Source organism: Staurois parvus, unplaced genomic scaffold (assembly GCF_062004578.1).
Source record: "Staurois parvus isolate SC_StPar_1 unplaced genomic scaffold, SC_StPar_1.0 ptg001972l, whole genome shotgun sequence".
In the NCBI taxonomy this organism is placed as follows: Eukaryota; Metazoa; Chordata; class Amphibia; order Anura; family Ranidae; genus Staurois; species Staurois parvus.
Genome location: NW_028319768.1, coordinates 42,370 through 70,048, shown reverse-complemented (window position 1 = coordinate 70,048; position 27,679 = coordinate 42,370). Strand labels below are relative to the sequence as shown.

At 48.4% G+C, this 27,679-nt stretch overlaps 1 protein-coding gene across 1 annotated transcript; it reads left to right on the top strand.

Moving 5' to 3' along the window:
- Nucleotides 1-990: 990 nt before the first annotated feature.
- Nucleotides 991-27,679, top strand: LOC149433128 (general transcription factor IIE subunit 1-like). The gene is made up of 4 exons (XM_089664622.1): nt 991-1,438; nt 17,080-17,281; nt 22,306-22,541; nt 24,420-27,679. Exons 1-4 carry the CDS (start codon nt 991-993, stop codon nt 24,839-24,841), a joined length of 1,308 nt encoding a protein of 435 aa, XP_089520748.1. The 3' UTR covers nt 24,842-27,679.

The window sequence follows — 27,679 nt, the reverse complement described above, 5'->3', positions numbered from 1 at the left end:
CGCCACCCCATCACATCAACACCCCAAAACCTTCCAAAAAAAGAAATCTCTTGCCGGGGATAATCCCACAGTGACCAGCTGCAGGCTCTGCCATGGCGACTCTCTGCCTCCCACTGCGAGGAATGGCTGTGACTTGATTTGCAGCGCAGATTTCTGTTAAGGAGCTCTGAGCCAATCATTGGAGGAGGAGGCGGCGGCTATGTTTGTATTTGGACATTGCATCACCTTAATGATGTACAGAGGAACACGGGGAGCACTTGGAGATATGGGGGAGCACGGGCTGCTGGCGGAATGAGGTGCACTTGGAGACCTGGGGGAGCACAGGGTGTGCCGGAGGAATGGGGTGCACTTAGAGACAGGGGGTGCTGGAGGATTGGGGAGCACTTGGAGATATGGGGAGCACAGGGGGTGCCAGAGGAATAGGGAGCACTTGCAGATATGGGGAGCACAGGGGGTGCCGGAGGAATGGGGTGCACTTGGAGATATGGGGAGCACAGGGGGTGCCGGAGGAATGGGGTGCACTTGGAGATATGGGGGAGCACAGGGGGTGCACTTGCCGATATGAGGGGGGGTTCTGGAGGAATGGGGAGCACATGGAGCTCCCCATATATATGTGGGAGCACGGGGTTCTCAAGGCATGTGGAGCACTTGGAGATATGGGGGAGCACAGGGGGTGCTGGAGGCACTTGGAGATATGGGGGAGCACAGACGATGCTGGAGGAATGGGGTGCACTTGCAGATATGGGGGGGGTTCTGGAGGAATGGGGAGCGCATGGAGATATGAGGGAGCACAGGGGGTTCTCAAGGCATGGGGAGCACTTGGAGATATGGGGGAGCACGGGGTGCTGGAGGCACTTGGAGATATGGGGGAGCACAGGCGATGCTGGAGGAATGGGGAGCACTTGGAGACATTGGGGCGTAGGGTGGGAGTTGAGGGCACGGATCCCATTTCCATGGTTCTCTTCTCTCTCTGCTCGTATTACAGAAGACATGACGGACGCCGAGGTTGTGACGGAAGTTCCGGCCGTTCTGAAGCGCCTGGCTAAGTATGTGGTGCGCGGCTTCTATGGGCTGGAGCATGCGTTGGCCCTGGACATCCTCATCCGGAACCCCTGCGTGAAGGAGGAGGACATGCTGGAGCTCCTGAAGTTTGACCGCAAACAGCTCCGCTCCGTCATCAACACCCTGAAGATGGACAAGTTCATCAAATGCCGGATGAGGGTGGAGACCGCCTCTGACGGCAAGACCACGCGGCACAACTATTACTTCATCAACTACAAACTGCTGGTCAACGTGGTGAAGTACAAGCTGGACCACATGAGGAGGAGGATCGAGACGGACGAGAGGGACTCCACCAACCGGGCGTCCTTCAAGTGCCCCAACTGCTCCAGCACATTCACCGACCTGGAGGCCAATCAACTGTTCGAGGCAACATCAGGTACGACACATTGTCTGTGGATCAGACTGTACATTGTAACTTTGTAGGAGGAGCCCAGAGATCAGACTGTACATTGTAACTTTGTAGGAGGAGCCCAGAGATCAGACTGTACATTGTAACTTTGTAGGAGGAGCCCAGAGATCAGACTGTACATTGTAACTTTGTAGAGGGGAGCCTGGAGAAGTTGGCATCAGGACAGCTGAATTATTACTTCCTGTAATTCTCCTTTCCTGGTGCCAATCCGTGCTAAGTATGTGAAGTGAATAAAGCTCACGTGGGGGCCATCTCGGGGCCATCATGGTTTGGGCAAGCACTGCCCCAGTAGCCGCCTTGGATCTGCGCAAAACTGCCTGGGAGGCAGACCACATGTACAGTGAAGGAAATGTGTATTTGCTCCCCGGCTGATGCTAAATGTTCGCCCCTCACACAGAAATGATCGGTCTAACAATGGAATGTTCGCCCCTCACACAGAAATGATCGGTCTAACAATGGAATGTTCGCCCCTCACACAGAAATGATCGGTCTAACAATGGAATGGTCGCCCCTCACACAGAAATGATCGGTCTAACAATGGAATGTTCGGTGTAACACTGAGAGACAGAATACAACAACAAATTCAGCAGAAATGCGTCTAACAAATGATGACTGATCTGCATGTTCATGAGGGAAAGAAGGATTTGATCCCCTTCACAAAACATGACTTAGTAGTTGGTGGCAAATCCCTTGTTGGCAATCACAGAGGTCAGACGTTTCCTGGAGTTGGCCCCCAGGTTCGCACACATCTCAGGAGGGATTTTGGCCCACTCCTCTTGGCAGATCCTCTCCAAGTCATTAAGGTTTGGTGGCTGACGTTTGGCAACTCGAACTTTCAGCTCCTCCACAGATTTTCTATTGGATGAAGATCTGGAGACTGGCTAGGCCACTCCAGGACCTTAATGTGCTTCTTCTTGAGCCGCTCCTTTGTTGCCTTGGCCGTGTGTTTTGGGTCATTGTCATGCTGGAACACCCATCCATGACCCATTTTCAATGCCCTGGCTGAGGGAAGAAGGTTCTCACCCAAGATTTGAGGGTACATTGCCCCGTCCATCGTCCCTTTGATGCGGTGCAGTTGTCCTGTCCCCTTAGCAGAAAAACACCCCCAAAGCAGAATGTTTCCACCACCATGTTTCACAGTTGGGATAGTGTTCTTGGGGTCATAGGCAGCATTCCTCCTCCTTCAAACACGGCGAGTTGAGTTGATGCCAAAGAGCTGGATTTTGGTCTCCTCTGACCACAACACTTCCCACCAGTCCTCCTCTGCATCATTCAGATGTTCAGTGGCAGACTTCAGACGGGCCTGGACATGGGCTTTCTTGAGCAGAGGGACCGTGCGGGCACTGCAGGATTTCAGTCCTTGTCGGCGTAGTGTGTTACCAATTGTTTTCTTGGTGACTGTGGTCCCAGCTGCCTGGAGATCATTGACAAGATCCTCACGTGTAGTTCTGGGATGATTCCTCACTGTTCTCATGATCATTGACACTCCACGAGGTGAGATCTTGCATGGTGCACCAGACCTAGGGAGACTGACACTTGTTTTGTGTTTCTTCCATTTGTGAATGATTGCACCAACTGTTGTCACCTTCTCACCAAGCTGCTTGGCCATAGTTTGGTAGCCCAGTCCAGCCTTGTGTAGGTCTACCATCTTGTCCCTGACATCCTTGGACAGCTCTTTGGTCTTTGCCATGGTGGAGAGTTTGGAATCTGATGGTTTGATTGCTCCTGTGGACAGGTGTCTTTTATACAGGTAACACAATGAGATTAGCAGCACTCCCTTTAAGAGACTGCTTCTAATCTCAGCTTGTTACCTGTATGAGAGACACCTGGGAGCCAGAAATCCTGCTGAATGATAGGGGATCAAATCCTTCTTTCCCTCATGAACATGCAGATCCGTCATCATTTGTTAGACGCATTTCTGCTGAATTTGTTGTTGTATTCTGTCTCTCAGTGTTACACCGAACATTCCATTGTTAGACCGATCATTTCTGTGTGAGGGGCGAACATTCCATTGTTAGACCGATCATTTCTGTGTGAGGGGCGAACATTCCATTGTTAGACCGATCATTTCTGTGTGAGGGGCGAACATTCCATTGTTAGACCGATCATTTCTGTGTGAGGGGCGAACATTCCATTGTTAGACCGATCATTTCTGTGTGAGGGGCCAACATTCCATTGTTAGACCGATCATTTCTGTGTGAGGGGTGAACATTCCATTGTTAGACCGATCATTTCTGTGTGAGGGGCGAACATTCCATTGTTAGACCGATCATTTCTGTGTGAGGGGCAAACATTCAGCATCAGGGGGGAGCAAATACGCATTTCCTTCAATGTATGCTGCCATGTTGGCACCAGGAAATAAAGTGAAAAGTTTAAAAATATAAAGTGACAACAATGAATAAAAAGTTTTAATTAAAGCCCCCCCTACCCCCACCCCACCCCAATGTACATGCAGATAGAAACATAAATGCAAGTGTCTGGAGCGCCTATGTATGAAAACTACAATTGCACCAAACATAGTTGCTTCTACAAACGTTACCCGTGAACCCGCCTAGGCACCAGCCATTGGACTACACCGCCATGTCATCAGCAGTCCAGATCACACGGTCTCTGGCTTCTGTCAGCATTGTGGCTTCTCACATCATTAGGTACTGCAATACTGGCATAGAAACAACGCCTAGTTAAAGCAGAGTTCCACCCAAAAGAGGAAGCGCCGCTTATCTGCCCCCCCCCCCCCCCGCCATATTTGACACCGTTTGGAGGGGAGTAGGTACCTGGTTTTGACAGGTATCCATTTCTGGCTGAGTTAAAAAAAAACTGAGCTGGTAGTCCCGTCCCCCCCCCTTCCACTCACAGGTCCCAGAGGACTGCGGCCCATTTGCAAAGCACAGCGCAATTCACACACGCGCAGTAAGAAACTGGCTGTGAAACAGCAAAGCTTCACTGCCAGTTTCCCTTAATCAAGATGGCGGCGCCAGCACCCGACAGACGATTACAGAATCAGCTCGGGGTGAGGACACCAATGGATCCCTGGACAGGTAAGTGCCCTATCATTAAAAGTCAGCGGCTGCAATATTTGTGTGTATATTATTTTTTTTTTTTATGTAAAGTAATATACATATATATATATGTGTGTGTGTGTGTATATAGCTTAATTTTTTTTTGTCACTATATATATATATATATACGGTGGGATGGAAAGTTTGGGCACCTCAGCTAAAAATTTGTATTAATGTGCATAAAGAAGCCAAGGAAAGATGGAAAAATCTTCAAAAGGCATCAAATTACAGATTAGACATTCTTATAATATGTCAACAAAAGTTAGATTTTATTTCCATCATTTACACTTTCAAAATAACAGAAAACAAAAAAATGGCGTCTGCAAAAGTTTGGGCACCCTGCAGAATTTATAGCATGCACTGCCCCCTTTGCCAAGCTGAGACCTGCCAGTGTCATGGATTGTTCTCAATCATCGTCTGGGAAGACCAGGTGATGTCAATCTCAAAGGTTTTAAATGCCCGGACTCATCTGACCTTGCCCCAACAATCAGCACCATGGGTTCTTCTAAGCAGTTGTCTAGAAAACTGAAACTGAAAATAGTTGACGCTCACAAAGCTGGAGAAGGCTATAAGAAGATAGCAAAGCGTTTTCAGATGTCAATCTCCTCTGTTCGGAATGTAATTAGGAAATGGCAGTCATCAGGAACAGTGGAAGTTAAAGCAAGATCTGGAAGACCAAGAAAAATATCAGACAGAACAGCTTGCAGGATTGTGAGAAAACAATTGAAAACCCACGTTTGACTGCACGATCCCTCCAGAAAGATCTGGCAGACACTGGAGTTGTGGTCACTATTCCACTATAAAGAGATACTTGTACAAATATGGTCTTCATGGAAGAGTCATCAGAAGAAAACCTCTTCTACGTCCTCACCACAAAAATCATCGTTTGAACTTTGCAAATGAACATATAGACAAGCCTGATGCATTTTGGAAACAAGTTCTGTGGACTGATGAGTTTAAAATTGAACTTTTTGGCCGGAATGAGCAAAGGTACGTTTGGAGAAGAAGGGGCACAGAATTTAATGAAAAGAACCTCTGTCCAACTGTGAAGCATGGGGTTGGATCAATCATGCTTTGGGGTTGTGTTGCAGCCAGTGGCACAGGGAACATCTCACGAGTAGAAGGAAAAATGGATTCAATAAAATTTCAGCAAATTTTGGATGGTAACTTGATGCCATCTGTGAAAAAGCTGAAGTTAAAGAGAGGATGGCTTCTACAAATGGATAATGATCTTAAACACACCTCGAAATCCACGGGGGATTACATCAAGAGGCGTAAACTGAAGGTTTTGCCATGGCCTTCACAATCTCCTGACCTCAACATCATTGAAAATCTATGGATAGAACTTAAAAGAGCCGTGCGTGACAGACAGCCCAGAAATCTCAAAGAACTGGAAGACTTTTGTAAGGAAGAATGGGCAAAGATACCTCAAACAAGAATTGAAAGACTCTTGGCTGGCTACAAAAAGCGTTTACAAGCTGTGATACTTGCCAAAGGGGGCAGTACAAGATATTAACTCTGCAGGGGGCCCAAACTTTTGCAGACGCCATTTTTTTTGTTTTCTGTTATTTTGAAAGTGTAAATGATGGAAATAAAATCTAACTTTTGTTGACATATTATAAGAATGTCTAATCTGTAATTTGATGCCTTTCGGAGATTTTTCCATCTTTCCTTGGCTTCTTTATGCACATTAATACAATTTTTTAGCTGGGGTGCCCAAACTTTCCATCCCCACTGTGTGTGTGTATATGTGTATGTGTGTGTATAATTGAATCCTCTCTCTCTCTCTCTCTCTCTCTCTCTCTCTATATATATATATATATATGTGTGTGTGCGTGTATATAGCTTAATTTTTTTTGTCATAAAAATATATATATATATAGAGAGAGAGGATTAAATTATACACACACATATCTTTTTAATGTAATATATATTTTTTTTTTATATATAAAAAAATAAATTATACACACACATATATTTTATGAAAAAAAAAGATTACGTTATATACACCCACTCGTGTATATATATTTATATGTATATATATTTATAATATATTTGTGTGTGTGTAAAAAAAAAAAAAAAGAAAAAAAAAATTTTTTTTTTGTTTTCATAGTTGGTAAGGTTGAATAAAGACCGTCAACCTGTGAAGTGTGTATATGTAATACATACTTTTTCAAGTAATTTACATTTTGATTTTAATTTTTGTTTCTGTGTACATTTATAAAGCCAGTGTTCCCCCTTAAGGGCACATCTGGGACCCCGCTATCCATGCAGCATTACATAACCTGTTCCTAATAATTAGCAATGTGGTGCTGCCAGCAGGGGGCGCCCTCGGCCTGGCCACCTTCCAGCAATATGCAGAGACAGGTCCTGGAATAATATGGGCTTCCTCCAAGGATCCCTCCGCTCGCCCTCATTAGGTGGATGCAGTTGATGGAACTCTCAGGAGCGGCCGAAGCTTGCTGGACTAATGTGCACTAATATCCCTTCCCTGGCAGATGGTCAGAGAGCTCCTTCTGAGGACGGAGGGGGTCAGCCTGCCCGGGAGCTCCGTTGCAGACGCTCCATTTCTGCCTGACCTGCGGCTGCCATCTGTCTGCTGCTTGGCTCGTCCTCTCACTCGTGTCCCTTCATGCTGTGCTAACTACTATATCGAATCTACGCTGTACTGCAGTCCCAACATTTCCGTTTGGCTGTTTTAGGACCCCTTGTGATGATGGCACTCTCAGCCTCACCCTGCATGCAGATTTTCCAGCTCACGGGAGAGGAATTTAGGCGCCTGCAGACTGAAAGTGATGGTCACTGGTGTCAGTTATCTCCACAGTTAACCCTTTATGCTAGCAATAGCTGAAACCACATGTTTGATGGGAAACGCGCACCGTTCACAGTATCTGCTGTAACAATTTAGGAGATGTGACAGTCGCTGCCACGCAGACAGGAATGTAACAGAGACTAACCATTTCAGTAACGCCATACATACATATACATCCTGATATTGAGGTGTTTATACTGCAGCTACAGTCATCTCACAGACACCCGTCCCTCGGTCCTCCGCTCCTTTCACCGGCCGTCTTCTCTCCCCGGCGCTGGCATCTTCAGTGTGGGCACCCGGCTGTGACAGCTTGCAGTTTCACAGACGGGTGCCCACTGCGCATGTGCGAGAACCGCTGAGATTTGTAAATAGCCCCGTAGTCTTCTGGGACCTGTCACGTGTCCCACAAGACTATGGGGACGGATGGGGGGGGGGGGGACAACTTGGCGATCGCAGTGGGAGCAGGTACCTGTCAAATTTGGGTACCCGCTCCCCAAAGGTGGCAATCCTGAATGGGGAGCCGGAGCAAAGGCTTAAAGCGGAACTTCCCCTTTTGGGTGGAGCCCCGCTTTAACTGTGAAGTACAGCCAAAGCTGGAGTGAAGTTTGTTCTGCACTCCTGTGTCCCGTGATCAGTCGACAGCGGGCTGAAACCGTCACTCAGCCTGTCCAGGCTGGGGAGAGATCCCGACTTTAACCACTTCCTGTGCGGCCGCTGTATATAAACAGCCAGACGGGGGCAGTGCAGGGTTGGGTTGCCGTTCATAAACGGCGCCCACCATTTTGTACTGTGCGCGCTCCCTTGGAGCCCGCTGTGTCCTGAGAACACCGATCGCTGTACAGGATCTTTGTGTGAGGTCCTGATCATGTGATCACTGATTGGCCAATCAGTGATCACATGCAGAGTAGTACGCAAGATGTCACTTCTGACATCATTGCTTACTACGTGTGAAACCTGTGAATGATCACAGAGGTCACATGGTACAGAGTTATTCACAACAGCCTTGTACCATGTGACAAATGTGACCAATCACAGCTCGCTCACACAGTATTTCTCAATGGCTGCAAGAATGCAGCCAGAGAGAGGGAGAAATGATTGCTTTTACATCCTTTATGGGAGAGATACAAAGGGGGTGAAATTGCTGTAATAACTGCTCAGTGTGAAAGCAGCCTATTGGCTGAAAAAGTGCTGAAAATAAATTTTATTTTCTTTTAAATTCATGATATTAATTAAAAGTCGAAAATAATACAATTCTATATATTAAAAAAAAAAAAAACGTTTAATTTCAGTTTTCAGTCAAATGCATCCGTAATTTTCGGTTTCGGTCCAGAATTTTCATTTCGGTGCACCACTACCGTGTATCATATCCGGTATGCAGCCCAATTCGCAGACTGCATTGGTCCAAATCGTGTAACATGCAGCACAGTGTACAGACCCATTGTGGTTGGGATTATGTCATAGTCAGCACAGGCCAGGGGCAGACTGACCATTTGGAAACTCGGCACTGCCCAAGGGCCCGGGGTCAGTAGGGGGCCCCATGAGATTCCCCTGGTACCTTTTTCATAGACTCTTTTGAGTTTGGGCAAGGACACAGGGGCCCCATGATCCCCTATTGCCCGGGGACCCCATGAGTTGTCAGTCCGCCGCTGCCACAGAGTATACTGTTTCTTTTGTTTTTGTTTTTTTTGTTTGTTTGGTTTTTTTTTTTACTTTTATTTTTTGTTTTTGTTATTTTTTTTTGTGCCCCTTCTTGGGGCTGTATAGTGGTGCCGTCGCTTTACCCTTTGCTTTTTCTTTACAAAAGGAAGTTAAAAAAATTCTCCTTGCACCCCTTGCATACATCGTACTGCGACCCGGGATATAGAATTTCTCTGCTCCTCTCTTACGGAGGGACCTGCAGCACAAGAGTTAAAGCGGCCACCAAACGTCCGAGAAGTTACCTCGCGTCGCCGGGATCGCGCTGTCTGGCGCATTGCGAACAGCTTCTTCTTGAAGCCGCGCTGACCTTGGTTCTCCTCATCCCGGCGGACTTCTCGCCTGGCGCATCTCCGTTCTCATAATCATTGGGCTGCGTTTGCAGAGGAGTGACGGTGAAGAGGTGGAAATCCAGTGGGCGGATGTGCCGATAGACACTGCGTGAATAGCAGACCTTGAACCCACTGCAGTCTGCTTCCTGCACCCTCTATAGGACTTTTTTATATATATATAATATATATATATATATATCTCTTCACACAGAGGAAGTGCTGCCTGTAAATCATTAAAGGTTTATTTAATCCAATTTCAGGTATTTATGTAGAACTAGTATAAGTACCTGAAGGTGTCTTTATAATGGCCACTTGTACATGGGCTCTCAGGCTGGGAAGGGCAGCAGTCTGGTGTGCTGCAGTGTGCGTGTGCTGCAGTGTGCGTGTGCTGCAGTGTGCGTGGCTCGTCGTCTGCTGCTGCAAGCAGGATCCCCGGGGAGTGTTCTGGACTGCTGTGTGCTGATGTGGTGGTTGATGACCTGGCTGTGCTGTGTGGCTGGAGTGCCTGGATCACATTACTGACTGCAGAGAATTGCAAGCCTTTCAGAAGGTAAAATTGTGCTCTATATACAGTTGTGTTCAAAATAATAGCCGTCAGACATCACTAACCGGATCAATCGCTGTTTTTGGTGGAAATGATATTTCTACATGGCAAATGATTTCCTAGCAGGTGTAGTAGAGTCATAGAAATCCAACAGACCCGACAGTCATGACATGCATGCTGCTGATTCTGTGTCATTGAATCACTCATTGAAAGGGGCGTGTTCACAATAATAGCAGTGTGGAGTTCTATTAGTGAGGTCATTCATTCTTTGATAAACAGGTGGCAATTATTGCCCTTATTTAAGGAAGGAAGGCAGCAAATGTTGGACATGCTGGTTACAGTGCATTTCTCTCTGAAATTCTGAGGAAAATGGGTCGTTCCAGACATTGTTCAGAAGAACAGCGTACCTTGATTAAAAAGTTGATTGGAGGGGAAAACATATAAAGAAGTGCAGAAAATGATCGGCTGCTCAGCTAAAATGATGGCAAATGCTTTAAAATGGCAACCAAAACCTGAAAGACGTGGAAGAAAGCGAAAAACTACCATTGGAATGGATAGAAGAATAGCCAAAATGGGGCGGACTCAGCCAACAATCAGCTCCAGGAAGATGACAGAAGGTGTGACGTTCCCTGTGAGGACTCAGCCAACAATCAGCTCCAGGAAGATGAAAGAAGGTGTGACGTTCCCCGTGAGGACTGTTACAATTAGAAGACGCCGCTGTGAAGCCAAGCTATCTGCAAGAAGTCCCCGCAAAGTCCCACTGTTGGGAAAAAGACGTGTGCTGAAGAGGTTACAATCTGCCAAAGAGCACATTGACCGGCCTAAAGAGAAATGGCGCAACATTTTGTGGACTGATGAAAGTAAGATTGTTCTTTTTGGGTCTAGTGGGCGGAGACAGTTTGTCAGACGACCCCCAAACACTGAATTCAAGCCACAGTACACTGTGAAGACCGTGAAGCATGGTGGTGCAAGCATCATGATATGGGGATGTTTCTCATACTACGGTGTTGGGCCTATTTATCGCATACCAGGGATCATGGATCAGTTTGAATCCATCAGAATACTTGAAGAGGTCATGCTGCAGCTTATGCTGAAGAGGAAATGCCCTTGAAATGGGTGTTCCAACAAGACAACGACCCCAAACACACCAGTAAACGTGCAACATCTTGGTTCCAGACCAACAAGATGGACGTTATGGAGTGACCAGCCCAATCCCCGGATCTTCATCCAATAGAAACCTTGTGGGGTGACATCAAAAATGCCGTTTCTGAGGCAAAACCAAGAAATAGAGAAGAACTGTGGAATGTGGTCCAATCATCCTGGGCTGGAATACCTGATCACAGGGGCCAGAAGTTGGGGGACTCCATGCAACACAGATGTACAGCAGTTCTCAGGAACAGTGCGACTACAACCAAATATTCATGAAGTCATTCAAAGGAAAGCAAAATCTTCAAACATTTCTCAGTTTATATAGTGAATGTTGGAGTTTGTAAAGAAGAATACAAACACGCCCATTTTTTTGAACCGTCTAATATTCACTTTTCTTCCATTTTTTTAGAGGAACAACACAAATTTGATGTATTTTTCTTCCTGTTGTGATTTGGAATAGAATGTGTCGTGTTCCCAATGCATTTGTGTGGATGGAAATAAAAGTATTAGAAGGATTTGCAGCTTCAGTCACTTTTTTCATCACACGGCTATTATTTTGAACACAACTGTATATATATATTTATAAATGTGTGAGTTTAGCGAGCGCACCAATAAAAAGCTGCTGATGCACAAAAAGTAACCACAAAGCCTTTCTAAGAATATGACATAAAAATAGGGTGTGCAGCGCTATATAAATAAAACACACTGTCTAAAGTATGACAAAATATGACAGAAATGGAAAAATCCCATAAACTGGATGTTAAACAGTCCAAGGTAATATAATATCAGTCCAAAAAGGTATATTCCAGTGATGGAGTATAAACGACTTCAATCCAAATCGGTATATTCCAGCATCCTAACATGAAGGTGTAGAAAAATTGCCCACTCACCGGAAGTGCAATTTAATGTGCACATAGAAATTCCATGAAGCCGGAGGTCCCATGAAGGTATAGCCTGATGATAAAGGTGCCCTCTGGTGGTGGATAGGGTGACGGCTGCCAGAGAAGTTGATCTGGACCAATTTCCCAAATTGTCCTGCCTGGGTGGACTCCTAGAATGCTGGGCTGAGATGTGGAGGCTCAGTGCCAGGTAGTAGAGATGAAAATGCTCATAGTGTAGTATTGTAAAAAGTATTTATTGAGTATATATCATTAAGATAAAACAGTAAACGTACAGGGTTGGAGTACCTATACAGGTATAGTGTAAATGAGCTCTTAAATACACTGACCAGTGAATATAGATGATGGCCACCGGACCTCCTGATCCGGTGGCTTAACGTCAAGGCGTGCAGAGGCTCCTCCTAGACGCGCTTCGTGTAATAACACGTCTCCTGTAGGGGTGATGCCATCAAATCAAATATATATTTTATTTATTTCAGGTACGTATATAGCGCTATCAATTTACGCAGCACTTTACATATATATTGTACACTCACATCGGTCCCTAACCCTCAAGGGATATATATATATACAGTTGTGTTCAAAATAGTAGCAGTGTGTTGAATAAAGTGAGGAATCATCCCAGAACTACACGTGAGGATCAATGATCTCCAGGCAGCTGGGACCACAGTCACCAAGAAAACAATTGGTAACACACTACGCCGACAAGGACTGAAATCCTGCAGTGCCCGCAAGGTCCCTCTGCTCAAGAAAGCCCATGTCCAGGCCCGTCTGAAGTCTGCCACTGAACATCTGAATGATGCAGAGGAGGACTGGTGGGAAGTGTTGTGGTCAGAGGAGACCAAAATCCAGCTCTTTGGCATCAACTCGCCGTGTTTGGAGGAGGAGGAATGCTGCCTATGACCCCAAGAACACCATCCCAACTGTGAAACATGGTGGTGGAAATATTCTGCTTTGGGGGTGTTTTTCTGCTAAGGGGACAGGACAACTGCACCGCATCAAAGGGACGAGGGACGGGGCAATGTACCATCAAATCTTGGGTGAGAACCTTCTTCCCTCAGAAAATGGGTGGTGGATGGGTGTTCCAGCATGACAATGACCCAAAACACACGGCCAAGGCAACAAAGGAGCGGCTCAAGAAGAAGCATATTAAGGTCCTGGAGTGGCCTAGCCAGTCTCCAGACCTTAATACGATTGAAAATCTGTGGAGGAGCTGAAAGTTCGAGTTGCCAAACGTCAGCCACCAAACCTTAATGACTTGGAGAGGATCTGCCAAGAGGAGTGGGCCAAAATCCCTCCTGAGATGTGTGCGAACCTGGGGGCCAACTCCAGGAAACGTCTGACCTCTGTGATTGCCAACAAGGGATTTGCCACCAACTACTAAGTCATGTTTTGTGAAGGGGATCAAATCCTTCTTTCCCTCATGAACATGCAGATCCGTCATCATTTGTTAGACGCATTTCTGCTGAATTTGTTGTTGTATTCTGTCTCTCAGTGTTACACCGAACATTCCATTGTTAGACCGATCGTTTCTGTGTGAGGGGCAAACATTCCATTGTTAGACCGATCATTTTTGTGTGAGGGGCGAACATTCCATTGTTAGACCGATCATTTCTGTGTGAGGGGCAAACATTCCATTGTTAGACCGATCATTTCTGTGTGAGGGGCAAACATTCCATTGTTAGACCGATCATTTCTGTGTGAGGGGCGAACATTCCATTGTTAGACCGATCATTTCTGTGTGAGGGGCGAACATTCCATTGTTAGACCGATCATTTCTGTGTGAGGGGCGAATATTCAGCATAAGCAGGGGAGCAAATACGCATTGCCTTCACTGTATGTATGTATATAGGTGGTACCTCGGTTTATGGATCGGGAGAACAGTACTTGCGTGACTGCATTGCGCCAAGTGTAAAGTTTGGTGGAGGGGGGGGGATTATGGCGTGGGGTTGGACTTTTTAATCCGAGTGTAGCATCAAGTCCATGACACTCCTGGGATATGGATCTGGTCAGGTAAGTAGCAGAGGGGGTTGTTCATCAGTTTCAGCTGCTTTGGTGTTCATGAAACGGGTGCATTAGATGGGCAACAATGAGACGACCCCCAAGACAGGAATGGTTTTACAGGTGGAGGCCACTGACATTTTTTTCCCTACTCATCTTTTCTGTTTTTTACTAGTTTTGCATTTGGCTAGGGTCAGTGTCACTACTGGTAGCATGAGGCCATACTTGGACCCTACAGAGGTTGCACAGGCAGTCCAACTCCTCCAGGATGGCACATCAATACGTATCATTGCCAGAAGGTTTGCTATGTCTCCCAGCACAGTCTCAAGAGCATGGAGGAGATTCCAGGAGACAAGAGCATGGAGGAGATTCCAGGAGACGAGAGCATGGAGGAGATTCCAGGAGACGAGAGCATGGAGGAGATTCCAGGAGACGAGAGCATGGAGGAGATTCCAGGAGACGAGAGCATGGAGGAGATTCCGGGAGACGAGAGCACGGAGGAGATTCCGGGAGACGAGAGCACGGAGGAGATTCCGGGAGACGAGAGCACGGAGGAGATTCCGGGAGACGAGAGCACGGAGGAGATTCCGGGAGACGAGAGCACGGAGGAGATTCCGGGAGACGAGAGCACGGAGGAGATTCCGGGAGACGAGAGCACGGAGGAGATTCCGGGAGACGAGAGCACGGAGGAGATTCCAGGAGACGAGAGCACGGAGGAGATTCCAGGAGACGAGAGCACGGAGGAGATTCCATGAGACGAGAGCACGGAGGAGATTCCATGAGACGAGAGCACGGAGGAGATTCCATGAGACGAGAGCACGGAGGAGATTCCATGAGACGAGAGCACGGAGGAGATTCCATGAGACGAGAGCACGGAGGAGATTCCATGAGACGAGCCTGGAGGAGATTCCAGGAGACGAGAGCCTGGAGGAGATTCCAGGAGACGAGAGCACGGAGGAGATTCCAGGAGACGAGAGCACGGAGGAGATTCCAGGAGACGAGAGCACGGAGGAGATTCCAGGAGACGAGAGCACGGAGGAGATTCCAGGAGACAGGCAGTTCCTCTAGGAGGGCTGGACAGGGGCCGTAGAAGGTCCTTAACCCATCAGCAGGACCGGTATCTGCTCCTTTGTGCAAGGAGGAACAGGATGAGCCCTGCCAGAGCCCTACAAAATGACCTTCAGCAGGCCACTGGTGTGAATGTCTCTGACCAAACAATCAGAAACAGACTTCATGAGGGGGGCCTGAGGGCCCGACGTCCTCTAGTGGGCCCTGTGCTCACTGCCTGGCACCATAGAGCTGGATTGGTATTTGCCATTGAACCCCAGAATTGGCAGGTCCACCACTGGCACCCTGTGCTTTTCACAGATGAGAGCAGGTTCCCCCTGAGCACATGTGACAGACGTGAAAGGGTCTGGAGAAGCCGTGGAGAACGTTCTGCTGCCTGTAACATGGTTCAGCATGACCGTTGTGGTGGTGGGTCAGTGATGGTCTGGGGAGGCATATATATATGGAGGGACACACAGACCTCTACAGGCTAGACAATGGCCCCTGACTGCCATTAGGTATCGGGATGAAATCCTTGGACCCATTGTCAGACCCTACGCTGGTGCAGTGGGTCGTGGGTTCCTCCTGGTGCAGGGGGTCGTGGGTTCCTGCTGGTTCAGGGGGTCCTGTGTTCCTCCTGGTTCAGGGGGTCCTGTGTTCCTCCTGGTGCAGTGGGTCCTGGGTTCCTCCTGGTTCAGGGGGTCCTGTGTTCCTCCTGGTTCAGGGGGTCCTGTGTTCCTCCTGGTGCGGTGGGTCCTGTGTTCCTCCTGGTGCGGTGGGTCCTGGGTTCCTCCTGGTGCGGTGGGTCCTGGGTTCCTCCTGGTGCGGTGGGTCCTGGGTTCCTCCTGGTGCAGTGGGTCCTGGGTTCCTCCTGATAGATGACAATGCCTGGCCTCATGTGGGTAGAGTATGCAGGCAGTTCCTGGAGGATGAAGGATTTGATTCCATTGAATGGCCCCCGCACTCAGCTGACCTAAATCCAATAGAACCCCTCTGGGATGTCATGTTTCGGTCCATCCGATGACGCCAGGTTGCACCTCAGACTGTCCAGGAGCTCAGTGATGGTCCAGATCTGGGAGGAAATCCCCCAGGACACCATCCATGGCCTCATTAGGACCCTCCCCCGACGTTGCCAGGCATGCATACAACCACGTGGGGGCCACACAGACTACTGAGGACCATTCTGAGTTGCTGCAATGACATTTCACCAACATGGACTCGCCTGCTGCATCATTTCTTCACTTTGATTTTCGGGGTGTCTTTGAATTCAGTCCTCTGTAGGTCCATCATTTCCATCCAACGATGGGATGTCCTTACATTCCTCACCCATCCCCCATCCATGTCAGTATAGAGATCCAGCAGGAGATTCCTCCCCATTGGGATCTGATGGGTTGTCAGAGTCTTCCTTTCATTTTTTTTCTTAGCAGTGTGTGTAGATAGATTGATTGACAAGCAGCATGCAGACAGGAGAAGAGAACAGAGAGGTGAGATCTTTATTGAGCTGCATCTCTGTCACCATCCAGTCACAAATGTAAGTGCACAAACCCGGGAACTTGGCGCAGGGATGGTGGGAACCCCTCATAATGGGCACAGCGGGTGTACAGACCTGGGAACTCAGCACAGAGGTGGTGGGAACCCCTCATAATGGGCACAGCGGGTGTACAGACCCGGGAACTCAGCACAGGGGTGGTGGGAACCCCTCATAATGGGCACAGCCGGTGTATACACCCAGGAACTCAGCACAGGGATGGTGGGAACCCTTCATAATGGGCACAGCAGGTGTATAGACCTGGGAACTCAGCACAGGGATGGTGGGAACCCCTCATAATGGGCACAGCGGGTGTACAGACCTTGGAACTCGGCACAGGGATGGTGGGAACCCCTCATAATGGGCACAGCGGGCGTAGAGACCCGGGAACTCGGCACAGGGATGGTGGGAACCCCTCATAATGGGCACAGCAGGTGTAGAGAATATTCTAAACCCCAGCCACACACAATGAAGAGTTGAGATGCCACCTTGTAGAGCAGTCTTGGTTTTGCACCAATCGGGTCTCTCCTTTCCTCCCTCAGGGAAGTTTCTTTGCACGTTCTGTCACACGGAGGTGGAAGAAGACGAGTCCGCCATGCCGAAGAAGGACGCTCGCACTCTAGTCGCCCGGTTCAATGAACAGATAAAGCCTTTATATGACCTTCTGCGACAGACCGAAGATATCAACCTGGCCTATGAAATCCTGGAGCCGGAACCTACGGAGATCCCAGCTCTCAGGCAGAGGTAGGTGCTCCTCCTTGATGCACAGAGGAAGGAATGCCTCTTGGCTGCACATGGTGGTAGAAATTGGCTGCTGGCGCGCTTCATGCGCAGATGAGCTGTTTGGCTAAGTTCACACTAGCATCTAAAGCAAGCATTTCCTCTGCATTTTTGAAGCCTCATGAACAGAATATGGGCTGACAAGAAGCATGCTGACAGGACAGGAGATAATAGACAGAAGAGCTCATCACTGCTGCTTTTTCTTTCACTGTCCAGTCACTGACTGGGGGTGGGTGCAGGATGACCAGGGCTCAGAGGAAGTGCGTTGAGTGACGCGGCCTTGACAAATCTGTTTTTCAACAGCGCTATAGCCGAATGACAACTACAGCGCGGGTGTCCAGTTCTGGGAGGGTGTCATATGGCGATCTCCGTGTCCCTGTGTCCAATGACAAAGCAGATCACCTGTAAATGCAGCTGCTGGTTATCGGCTGCCAATAACCGGCAATTGTCAGAGGACAGATCTGCACCTGTGCCCAGCAGTGCCTAGCAGTGTCACCCACCTGTGCCCAGCAGTGCCTAGCAGTGTCACCCACCTGTGCCCAGCAGTGTCACCCACCTGTGCCCAGCAGTGCCTAGCAGTGTCACCCACCTTTGCCCAGCAGTGCCTAGCAGTGTCACCCACCTTTGCCCAGCAGTGCCTAGCAGTGTCACCCACCTGTGCCCAGCAGTGCCTAGCAGTGTCACCCACCTGTGCCTAGCAGTGTCACCCACCTGTGCCCAGCAGTGCCTAGCAGTGTCACCCACCTTTGCCCAGCAGTGCCTAGCAGTGTCACCCACCTTTGCCCAGCAGTGCCTAGCAGTGTCACCCACCTTTGCCTAGCAGTGTCACCCACCTGTGCCTAGCAGTGTCACCCACCTTTGCCCAGCAGTGCCTAGCAGTGTCACCCACCTGTGCCCACCTTTGCCTAGCAGTGTCACCCACCTTTGCCTAGCAGTGTCACCCACCTTTGCCTAGCAGTGTCACCCACCTTTGCCCAGCAGTGTCACCCACCTTTGCCCAGCAGTGCCTAGCAGTGTCACCCACCTTTGCCTAGCAGTGTCACCCACCTGTGCCTAGCAGTGTCACCCACCTTTGCCCAGCAGTGCCTAGCAGTGTCACCCACCTTTGCCCAGCAGTGCCTAGCAGTGTCACCCACCTGTGCCTAGCAGTGTCACCCACCTTTGCCCAGCAGTGCCTAGCAGTGTCACCCACCTTTGCCCAGCAGTGCCTAGCAGTGTCACCCACCAGTGCCCAGCAGTGCCTAGCAGTGTCACCCACCTTTGCCTAGCAGTGTCACCCACCAGTGCCCAGCAGTGCCTAGCAGTGTCACCCACCTGTGCCCAGCAGTGCCTAGTAGTGTCACCCACCTGTGCCCAGCAGTGCCTAGCAGTGTCACCCACCTGTGCCCAGCAGTTCCTAGCAGTGTCACCCACCTGATCCCATCATTGCCTAGTAGTGTCACCCACTTGTGCCCACCAGTGCCTAGCAGTGTCACCCACCAGTGCCTAGCAGTGTCACCCACCTGTGCCCATCATTGCCTAGCAGTGTCACCCACCTGTGCCCAGCAGTGCCTAGCAGTGTCACCCACCTGTGCCCAGCAGTGCCTAGCAGTGTCACCCACCTGTGCCCTGCAGTGCCTAGCAGTGTCACCCAGCAGTGCCCATCATTGTTTAGTAGTGTCACCCACCGGTGCCTAGCAGTGCCACCCACCTGTGCCTAGCAGTGTCACCCACCTGTGCCCAGCAGTGCCTAGCAGTGTCACCCACCTGTGCCCTGCAGTGCCTAGCAGTGTCACCCAGCAGTGCCCATCATTGTTTAGTAGTGTCACCCACCGGTGCCTAGCAGTGCCACCCACCTGTGGCCAGCAGTGCCACCCACCTGTGGCCAGCAGTGCCTAGCAGTGCCACCCACCTGTGGCCAGCAGTGCCTAGCAGTGCCACCCACCTGTGGCCAGCAGTGCCTAGCAGTGTCACCCACCTGTGCCCATCATTGCCTAGCAGTGTCACCCACCAGTGCCCAGCAGTGCCTAGCAGTGTCACCCAGCAGTGCCCATCATTGTTTAGTAGTGTCACTCACCGGTGCCCAGCAGTGCCTAGCAGTGTCACCCAGCAGTGCCCATCATTGTTTAGTAGTGTCACTCACCGGTGCCCAGCAGTGCCACCCATCAGTGCCACCTCATCAACGCACATCAGTGAAGGAGAAAAATGACCCGTTTGCTAAATTTTATAATGGAAACAAAGAAAAACTTTTTTTTTTTTTTTTTTTAATTTTTTGCTCTTTTTTTTTTTTTTTTTTTAATTTTTTGCTCTTTTTTTTTTATTTATAGTGCAAAAAATAAACCCCCAGCGGGGAGTAAATACCCAGAAAAAAGCTCTATTTGTGTGAAAAAATGGTAAAAATGTCATATGGGTACAGTGTCGCACGACCGTGCAATTGTCACTCAAAGTGCGACAGCGCTGAAGGCTGAATATTGGCATGGGCAGGAAGGGGGTAGAAGTGCCCTGTAGGCGGGAAGGGGGTAGAAGTGCCCTGTAGGCAGGAAGGGGGTAGAAGTGCCCTGTAGGCAGGAAGGGGGTAGAAGTGCCCTGTAGGCGGGAAGGGGGTAGAAGTGCCCTGTAGGCGGGAAGGGGGTAGAAGTGTCCTGTAGGCGGGAAGGGGGTAGAAGTGTCCTGTAGGCAGGAAGGGGGTAGAAGTGTCCTGTGGGCAGGAAGGGGGTAGAAGTGTCCTGTAGGCGGGAAGGGGGTAGAAGTGCCCCGTAGGCGGGAAGGGGGTAGAAGTGTCCCGTAGGCGGGAAGGGGGTAGAAGTGTCCCGTAGGCGGGAAGGGGGTAGAAGTGTCCCGTAGGCGGGAAGGGGGTAGAAGTGTCCCGTGGCGGGAAGGGGGTAGAAGTGTCCCGTAGGCGGGAAGGGGGTAGAAGTGTCCCGTGGCGGGAAGGGGGTAGAAGTGTCCCGTAGGCGGGAAGGGGGTAGTAGTGTCCCGTAGGCGGGAAGGGGGTAGAAGTGTCCCGTAGGCGGGAAGGGGGTAGAAGTGCCCGGTAGGCGGGAAGGGGGTAGAAGTGTCCCGTGGCGGGAAGGGGGTAGAAGTGTCCCGTAGGCGGGAAGGGGGTAGAAGTGTCCCGTAGGCGGGAAGGGGGTAGAAGTGCCCCGTAGGCGGGAAGGGGGTAGAAGTGCCCCGTAGGCGGGAAGGGGGTAGAAGTGCCCCGCAGGCGGGAAGGGGGTAGAAGTGCCCCGCAGGCGGGAAGGGGGTAGAAGTGTCCGGTAGGCGGGAAGGGGGTAGAAGTGCCCGGTAGGCGGGAAGGGGGTAGAAGTGCCCGGTAGGCGAGGGGTTTTTCTAGGAGCCAGCTAAAAAAGTTGGGAGCCAGTTTTTTTAAATCGGGCCCTCAGAACTACATGTTTGGGGCATCGGGCAATAGGAATTCCACAAAAAAGGGGGTGTTTAGGTTCTGCACCTGCGGGGGTGTTGGCTCCCACATGGGGAGTCCGAATCCAGGCCACCGCTTCCAGTCGCCGTGGTGACCTGGCGCCTGGGATTTGTCGAGCCCTGGTTTATGGTATCCTCATTATTTTCGGCTTTGGGCGCACACTTACTGGGGTGTCGCAGGGCGGGGCCCCGAGCGTTCAGTGGCGCACAATATGTTCTCTGCCGTCGGTACAGTAAGTACATTCTGTTCCACCACACATGTCTCAGTGAATTGCGCCCAGCACCCCCCCACCGCCACCCTCCCCCCCCCCGCCACCCTCCCACTGCCACCCTCGGATCTGTCTTTCCAAAAACTGTCAGCTCCTAAAACTCGGCACTCCGCGCTCCTGTCAGCCATTTGTTGCTCCGGAGCCATTCTTCCCTAATAGAGGGGTTCTATGGAACACAGCGACAGGAGGGGGAGGGGCTGCAATTTGGAGAGTCCTCGGAGACTGCGGCATACCGGGGGTGGCAACGTTACTGTTGTGGGGGAGAAATGTTCAGAGGCAGCTTGAAGTGTGTTATTTCCATGGAAATCTGATAACTGCTTATCTGTGAGCCAGATTCCCTACTTAAAGGGCCCCAGTAATTTGTGGTATCCTTTGGGGGGGGGGGGGGGTGACCACTCATTATGGGCACAGCGGGCGTACAGACCCGGGAACTCAGCACAGGGATGGTGAGAACCCCTCATAATGGGCACAGCGGGCGTACAGACTCGGGAACTCAGCACAGGGATGGTGAGAACCCCTCATAATGGGCACAGCGGGTGTACAGACCCGGGAACTCAGCACATGGATGGTGGGAACCCCTCATAATGGGCACAGCGGGTGTACAGACCCGGGAACTCAGCACAGGGATGGTGGGAACCCCTCATAATGGGCACAGCGGGTGTACAGACCCGGGAACTCAGCACAGGGATGGTGGGAAAACCTCATAATGGGCACAGCGGGTGTACAGACCCGGGAACTTAGCACAGGGATGGTGGGAACCCCTCATAATGGGCACAGCAGGTGTACTGACCTTCTTTCTTTTGTTTTTTTGTTTTTTGAGGTGGATGGAGGAATCCTCCCCACTGCAGTATTGTAATATTATAGCGGGGACCAGGGGCGGACTGACCATTTGGAAACTCGGGCACTGCCTGAGGGCCCGGGGTCAGTAGGGGGCCCCATGACATGCCCCTGGTACCTTTTTCATAGGCTTTTCTGAGTTTGGGCAAGGACACAGGGGCCCCATGATCCCCTATTGCCCAGGGGCCCCATGAGTTGTCAGTCCGCCCCTGGCGGGGACCCTATGCCATCAGAGTACACTGATCAGCGGCCACAACCCATTGGCTGCAGCTGCTGATCACGAAGACTTTTCCAACCTGCCAGTCAGACAGGGACAGGTGGATGGGGACTCGTCAGGTCGAAGTTCGGCCAGCTCAGCAGGGACCGATCTCTGGCAGAACAAACACCAAGCTGGCTTTCAGGATGACGTGGAAACCATACCTGTTTTTTGTTTTTTTTACCCGCTTGACCATAAAAACCTTGTTTCCCGTTCGTGTTTTCCAGCAAAGAACGTGCAGCCTCTGCGGCAGCCGCGGCCTCCGGCCCCCACAGGGAGACCTGGTCCAAGGGCCCCTCCTACGAGGACCTGTATACTCAGGATGTGGTCATCAGCATGGAGGAGCAGGAGAACCCGCAGAGGTTGGCTGCCGAGAACAAACCGGCCAAAGAGAGGCCCATCTGGCTGAGAGAGAGCACCGTACAGGGCGGAGCCTACGCCGAATCTGGCGATCTCAAAGACGGTAAGAAACTGGATGGGGTTTGGGGTCATTAAAGCTTGAACTACGGCCCTCCCTTCTGTGTTGGAAGGTCCTGACAAATGCAAATTTCCCTCTGTTATGATCTGGTTTAATAGTTTGGCCATCGATGTTGACTAAATTGTCTGTTCCACAGTAGCTCAACCCCAATCGCAGAAAGATCCACCACCATGCTTCACAGTAGGGATGGTATGCTTCTCTACAAAGGCCTTTTCCTAGGAGTTCTTTGCTGTATTATAAGCGGACTATAAGTTCAGTTTTGTGCGGATGTCCCGACGCTGACTTAACCAGTTGTGGACTCTGGATGTGCTATACATGGCAAGAAAACTTCATGGAAGCACACGGAACATATGTAATATGTCCAGCCCCTCTGCCCTACTGCTCATACATGTCAGCAATTGCCAGCTGTCAAAAAGGTCTGACAGGTTTTATAAACATCAATCAGATGGGAGATACAAAGTAACATTGTTTATAAATATCGATCAGACGAAAGATGCAAAGTAACATTGTTTATAAACATCAATCATATGAGGGACACAAAGTAACATTGTTTATAAACATTGATCAGATGAGAGATAGATACAAAGTAACATTGTTTATAAACATCAATCAGATGAGGGACACAAAGTAACATTGTTTATAAACATCGATCAACTGGGAGATAGATACAAAGTAACATTGTTTATAAACATCGATCAACTGGGAGATAGATACAAAGTAACATTGTTTATAAATATCGATCAGATGAAAGATGCAAAGTAACATTGTTTATAAACATCGATCAGATGGGCGATAGAGAGATACAAAGTAACATTGTTTATAAACATCGATCAGATGGGCGATGGAGAGATACAAAGTAACATTGTTTATAAACATCGATCAGACGGGAGATAGAGAGATACAAAGTAACATTGTTTATAAACATCGATCAGACGGGAGATGGAGAGATACAAAGTAACATTGTTTAAAAACATTGATCAGACGAAAGATGCAAAGTAACATTGTTTATAAACATTGATCAGATGAGAGATAGATACAAAGTAACATTGTTTATAAACATCGATCAGACGGGGGATGGAGAGATACAAAGTAACATTGTTTATAAACATTCATCAGACGGGGGATGGAGAGATACAAAGTAACATTGTTTATAAACATCGATCAGACGGAAGATAGAGAGATACAAAGTAACATTGTTTATAAACATCGATTAGACGGGAGATAGAGATACAAAGTAACATTGTTTATAAACATCGATCAGATGGGCGATAGAGAGATACAAAGTAACATTGTTTATAAACATCGATCAGACGGGAGATAGAGATACAAAGTAACATTGTTTATAAACATCGATCAGACGGGAGATAGAGATACAAAGTAACATTGTTTATAAACATTGATCAGACGGGAGATGGAGAGATACAAAGTAACATTGTTTATAAACATCGATCAGACGGGAGATGGAGAGATACAAAGTAACATTGTTTATAAACATCGATCAGACGGGAGATTTATATATATAAGTATTCTTCTATAACCCCTTATTTACCGTTAGTTTGTCATAATTTTGCATTAAAAAAGCCCAGAATTGATCAAAAGCCTTTTTTTGCGATGCTTTGTACCAGAATTATTATTTTAGTGTCATTCAGAATGGGGCAGATGATACAACTACATTTATACTTTTAATTTTTATTTTAACATCTAACATGAAAGTAGAAAGAGAAAAAAAAAAGTATCTTTCTATAGAGTGCATAAAAGATAAAAATGTTTTTTTCGTGGCGATATCCCCACGGAAGGCCTTGTATGTCCTAAAGAAATGTATTCCGATGAGAGATTTCCATAAACACATTTACCTCCTTCCAGGGCTGGACCCAGAAGGTTTCCACGACCACGAGGAGGGCCGCCCAATGGCTGACGACAATGAAGAGGTCATGCAGGCGCTGCTGAAACACGAAAAGAAGACGGCCGCAGGCGCGGTAGGAGCGTCCGCAGCCCCGGCATCCAGCGTGGGCGCCGGCAGCGACTCCGACAGCGACACCAGCGAGTCCGACCAAGACAGCCCGGCACCCCGTCTCCCCATGGCTTCCCATCACTTCGAGGAGGAGGACGATGACGACGACGAGTTCGAAGAAGTGCAAACAGACCCCAGGGTCACTGTCGGGGGGCGGAGCTACCTGTACAGCGAGGTGAGCCAGCGCCCCGAATTGGTGGCGCAGATGACCCCTCAGGAGAAAGACGCGTACATCGAGATGGGGCAGAGAATGTTCAAGGACATGTATGAGTGAGTCTCCGACTGCGAGGCGTCATCACGCCTCCCGAGTACCGAATCTTTCACCAACCTTCGCTGACATATGCTTTTAATTCGCTTTTTATATGTTTTTAGCATTTGATAGTAGACATTTCTTAAATTATTTTTTTTTTCTTCTGTAAAAAAATTTTTTTTAATTTTTTTTTTGTACACCAGCGGTCATGCACCCACGGAACTTGGGTTGGCGGTCCTCACAGAGGAAAATGTCTGCCTGGATTGAACTGTGTAAGGTCCCTAAAAGGAAAAAAACCGCTGTTGAGATTTTTTAGTTTTTTGGGTTTTTTTAGTTTTTTTTTTTAGTTTTTTTTGTACAACAGCGGTCATGCACCCACGGAACTTGGGTTGGCGGTCCTCGCAGAGAACATAATTTCTGCTGCTGAACTGGATTGAGCTGTGTAAGGTTCCTTAAAAGGAAAAAAACACTGTTGAGATATTTTAGTTTTTGGGTTTTTTTTGTTTTTTTTTTTTATAATTTTTTGCAGATGCAAACCGGGCTGCTTAACGGCAGTGTACCTTCATACACATACAAGATGGCTGCCGGTAAAGTTTGAGCGGAGAGCGGTTATTGCGTTTTTTTGTCTTCGAGGTGCCGCTTTGCACAGCGGCATTCCAGGCAAACCGACAAGATGGCCGCCAACATCAGAGCACATTTATCGGCTCGCGTCCTTTTCCCCGAGCTGCATCTTTCATATCCAATACATGGAGCTGACTTTGGATTGAAGCAGAACGCCCAGATTTGAGAGGCTGAATGTTAGGGGGTTACGTTGGTTTTAGGAGGTTAGGGGTTCATGTTAGATTTTAGAGGCTTTGGTGTTAAACGATGGGCTAGTTTTAGGGCTCATTCACACCGGGTGCAGAGAAATGCAACACACTGCAATGCATAAAGTTTAGAAAAAAAGGGAAAAAAACAGGTGTACCTCGGTTTACTAATTTAATGCATATTACTATAGCTCAGAGAATCAGCTGTCACTTTCCCCCCGCTAAAAGAAACTATGTTTCCTTTTAGTTTGCTTCCCCGAGTTAAAAGAAACTATGTTTCCTTTTACTTTATTTCCTTGACGTAAAAGAAACAATATTTCCTTTTAGTTTGTTTCCCGAGTTAAAAGAAGCAATGTTTCCTTTAGCTCCAGGGAAAGTGACAGCTGATTTTGTTTCCCCAGTTAAAAGAAACAATGTTTCCTTTTGGTTTGTTTCCCCGAGTTAAAAGAAACAATGTTTCCTTTAGCTCCAGGGAAAGTGACAGCTAATTTTGTTTCTCCGAGATAAAAGAAACAATGTTTCCTTTAGCTCCAGGGGAAGTGACAGCTAATTTTGTTTCCCCCAGTTAAAAGAAACAATGTTTCCTTTTGGTTTATTTCCCCTACCTAAAAGAAACAATGTTTCCTTTTAGTTTTTTTCCCCAACCTAAAAGAAACAATGTTTCCTTTAGCTCCAGGGGAAGTGACAGCTAATTTTGTTTCCCCCAGTTAAAAGAAACAATGTTTCCTTTTGGTTTATTTCCCCTACCTAAAAGAAACAGTGTTTCCTTTTAAGTTTGTTTCCCGAGTTAAAAGAAACAATGTTTCCTTTAGCTCTGGGGGAAGTGACAGCTAATTTTGTTTCCCTGAGTTATAAGAAACAATGTTTCCTTTTGGTTTATTTCCCCGACTTAAAAGAAATAGTGTTTCCTTTTAGTTTGTTTCCTGAGTTAAAAGAAACAATGTTTCCTTTTAGTTTATTTCCTCAACTTAACAGAAACAATGTTTTCTTTTAGTTTGTTTCCTGAGATAAAAGAAACAATGTTTCCTTTAGCTCCAGGGAAAGTGACAGCTAATTCTGTGAGCTATAGGGAAGAAAGAAAAAAAAGCCGGCAATTGCATTTAAAAGTCGGCACCGACATACACTTAATATTGTGAAAACATTTGTAAAAAAATGTGTAATCCGAGGCGATATTTTCAATGGCTTTTCATTCGTAAACTGAAAATTGCGTTAACCGAGGCGTTGGCACACCTGTATAGGCAAAACAATTCTTTTCTATTTTGGATAGAGTAAGGGAGGGTTATAACCTCTGTCAGATTTTTGTTTGCCATACGTGTCCTATTGGGGAGATTTACCTTCACTTCCTGTCGCATAGAAAAAACAGGAAGTGAGAGGAAATCCCTCCAATTAAGGGAATCCCTTGGCCCCTCCCCCCCCACCCCCCCTTCCGGTCACCAGAACTAGTGTCCCCATGGGAAGATTTCCCCTGTATTACTGTTCTGAATATGACCCAAAATGTGGGATTTTCCTTTCCCTTTTTAAATGATAATGGTAAACAGGAGGGGGGGGGGGTGAATTCCCCTGATGGGGGGAACAAATGGCACTAAAAACCTGACAGGGGGTCTAATCCCTCTTCACCTCTTCACCAGATCCAAAATGAAAAAGAAAAGTTGTGCCTTTTAGTAATACTTTAAAGCGGAGCTCCACCCAGAAGGGAAAGTTCCACTTCAAGCCTTTGTCCCCCCACTCCCCATTAAGGATTGGCACCTTTGGGGAACTGGTGGGAGGGGGAGCGGGTATCGTAATTTGACAGGTACCCCCTCCTGGAAAAAGTTGTGCCCCCCCTTCTCCGTAGTCTTCTGGGACACGTGACAGGTCCCAAAAGACGACGGGGCCTTTCACAAAGAGCAGCGCTTCTCGCACATGCTCAGATGGCACCTGTGAAGCCGCAAGCTGTCACAGCCAGGTGCCCACACTGAAGATGCTGGTGCCGGGGAGAGAAGACAGCCGGTGAAACCAGCCGTGGTGAGGACACCGCAGGACCGAGGGACAGGTAAGTGGCTGGATTTTAAAAGTC

Bases quoted from the DNA above. Each gene is read 5' to 3' on its own strand.
- LOC149433128 (XM_089664622.1), top strand. From the start codon at position 991: ATGACGGACGCCGAGGTTGTGACGGAAGTTCCGGCCGTTCTGAAGCGC. The intron at 17,282-22,305 runs GTAGGTGCTCCT...CGTGTTTTCCAG, and splicing joins ATCCCAGCTCTCAGGCAGAG to CAAAGAACGTGCAGCCTCTG. The intron at 22,542-24,419 runs GTAAGAAACTGG...ACCTCCTTCCAG, and splicing joins ATCTGGCGATCTCAAAGACG to GGCTGGACCCAGAAGGTTTC.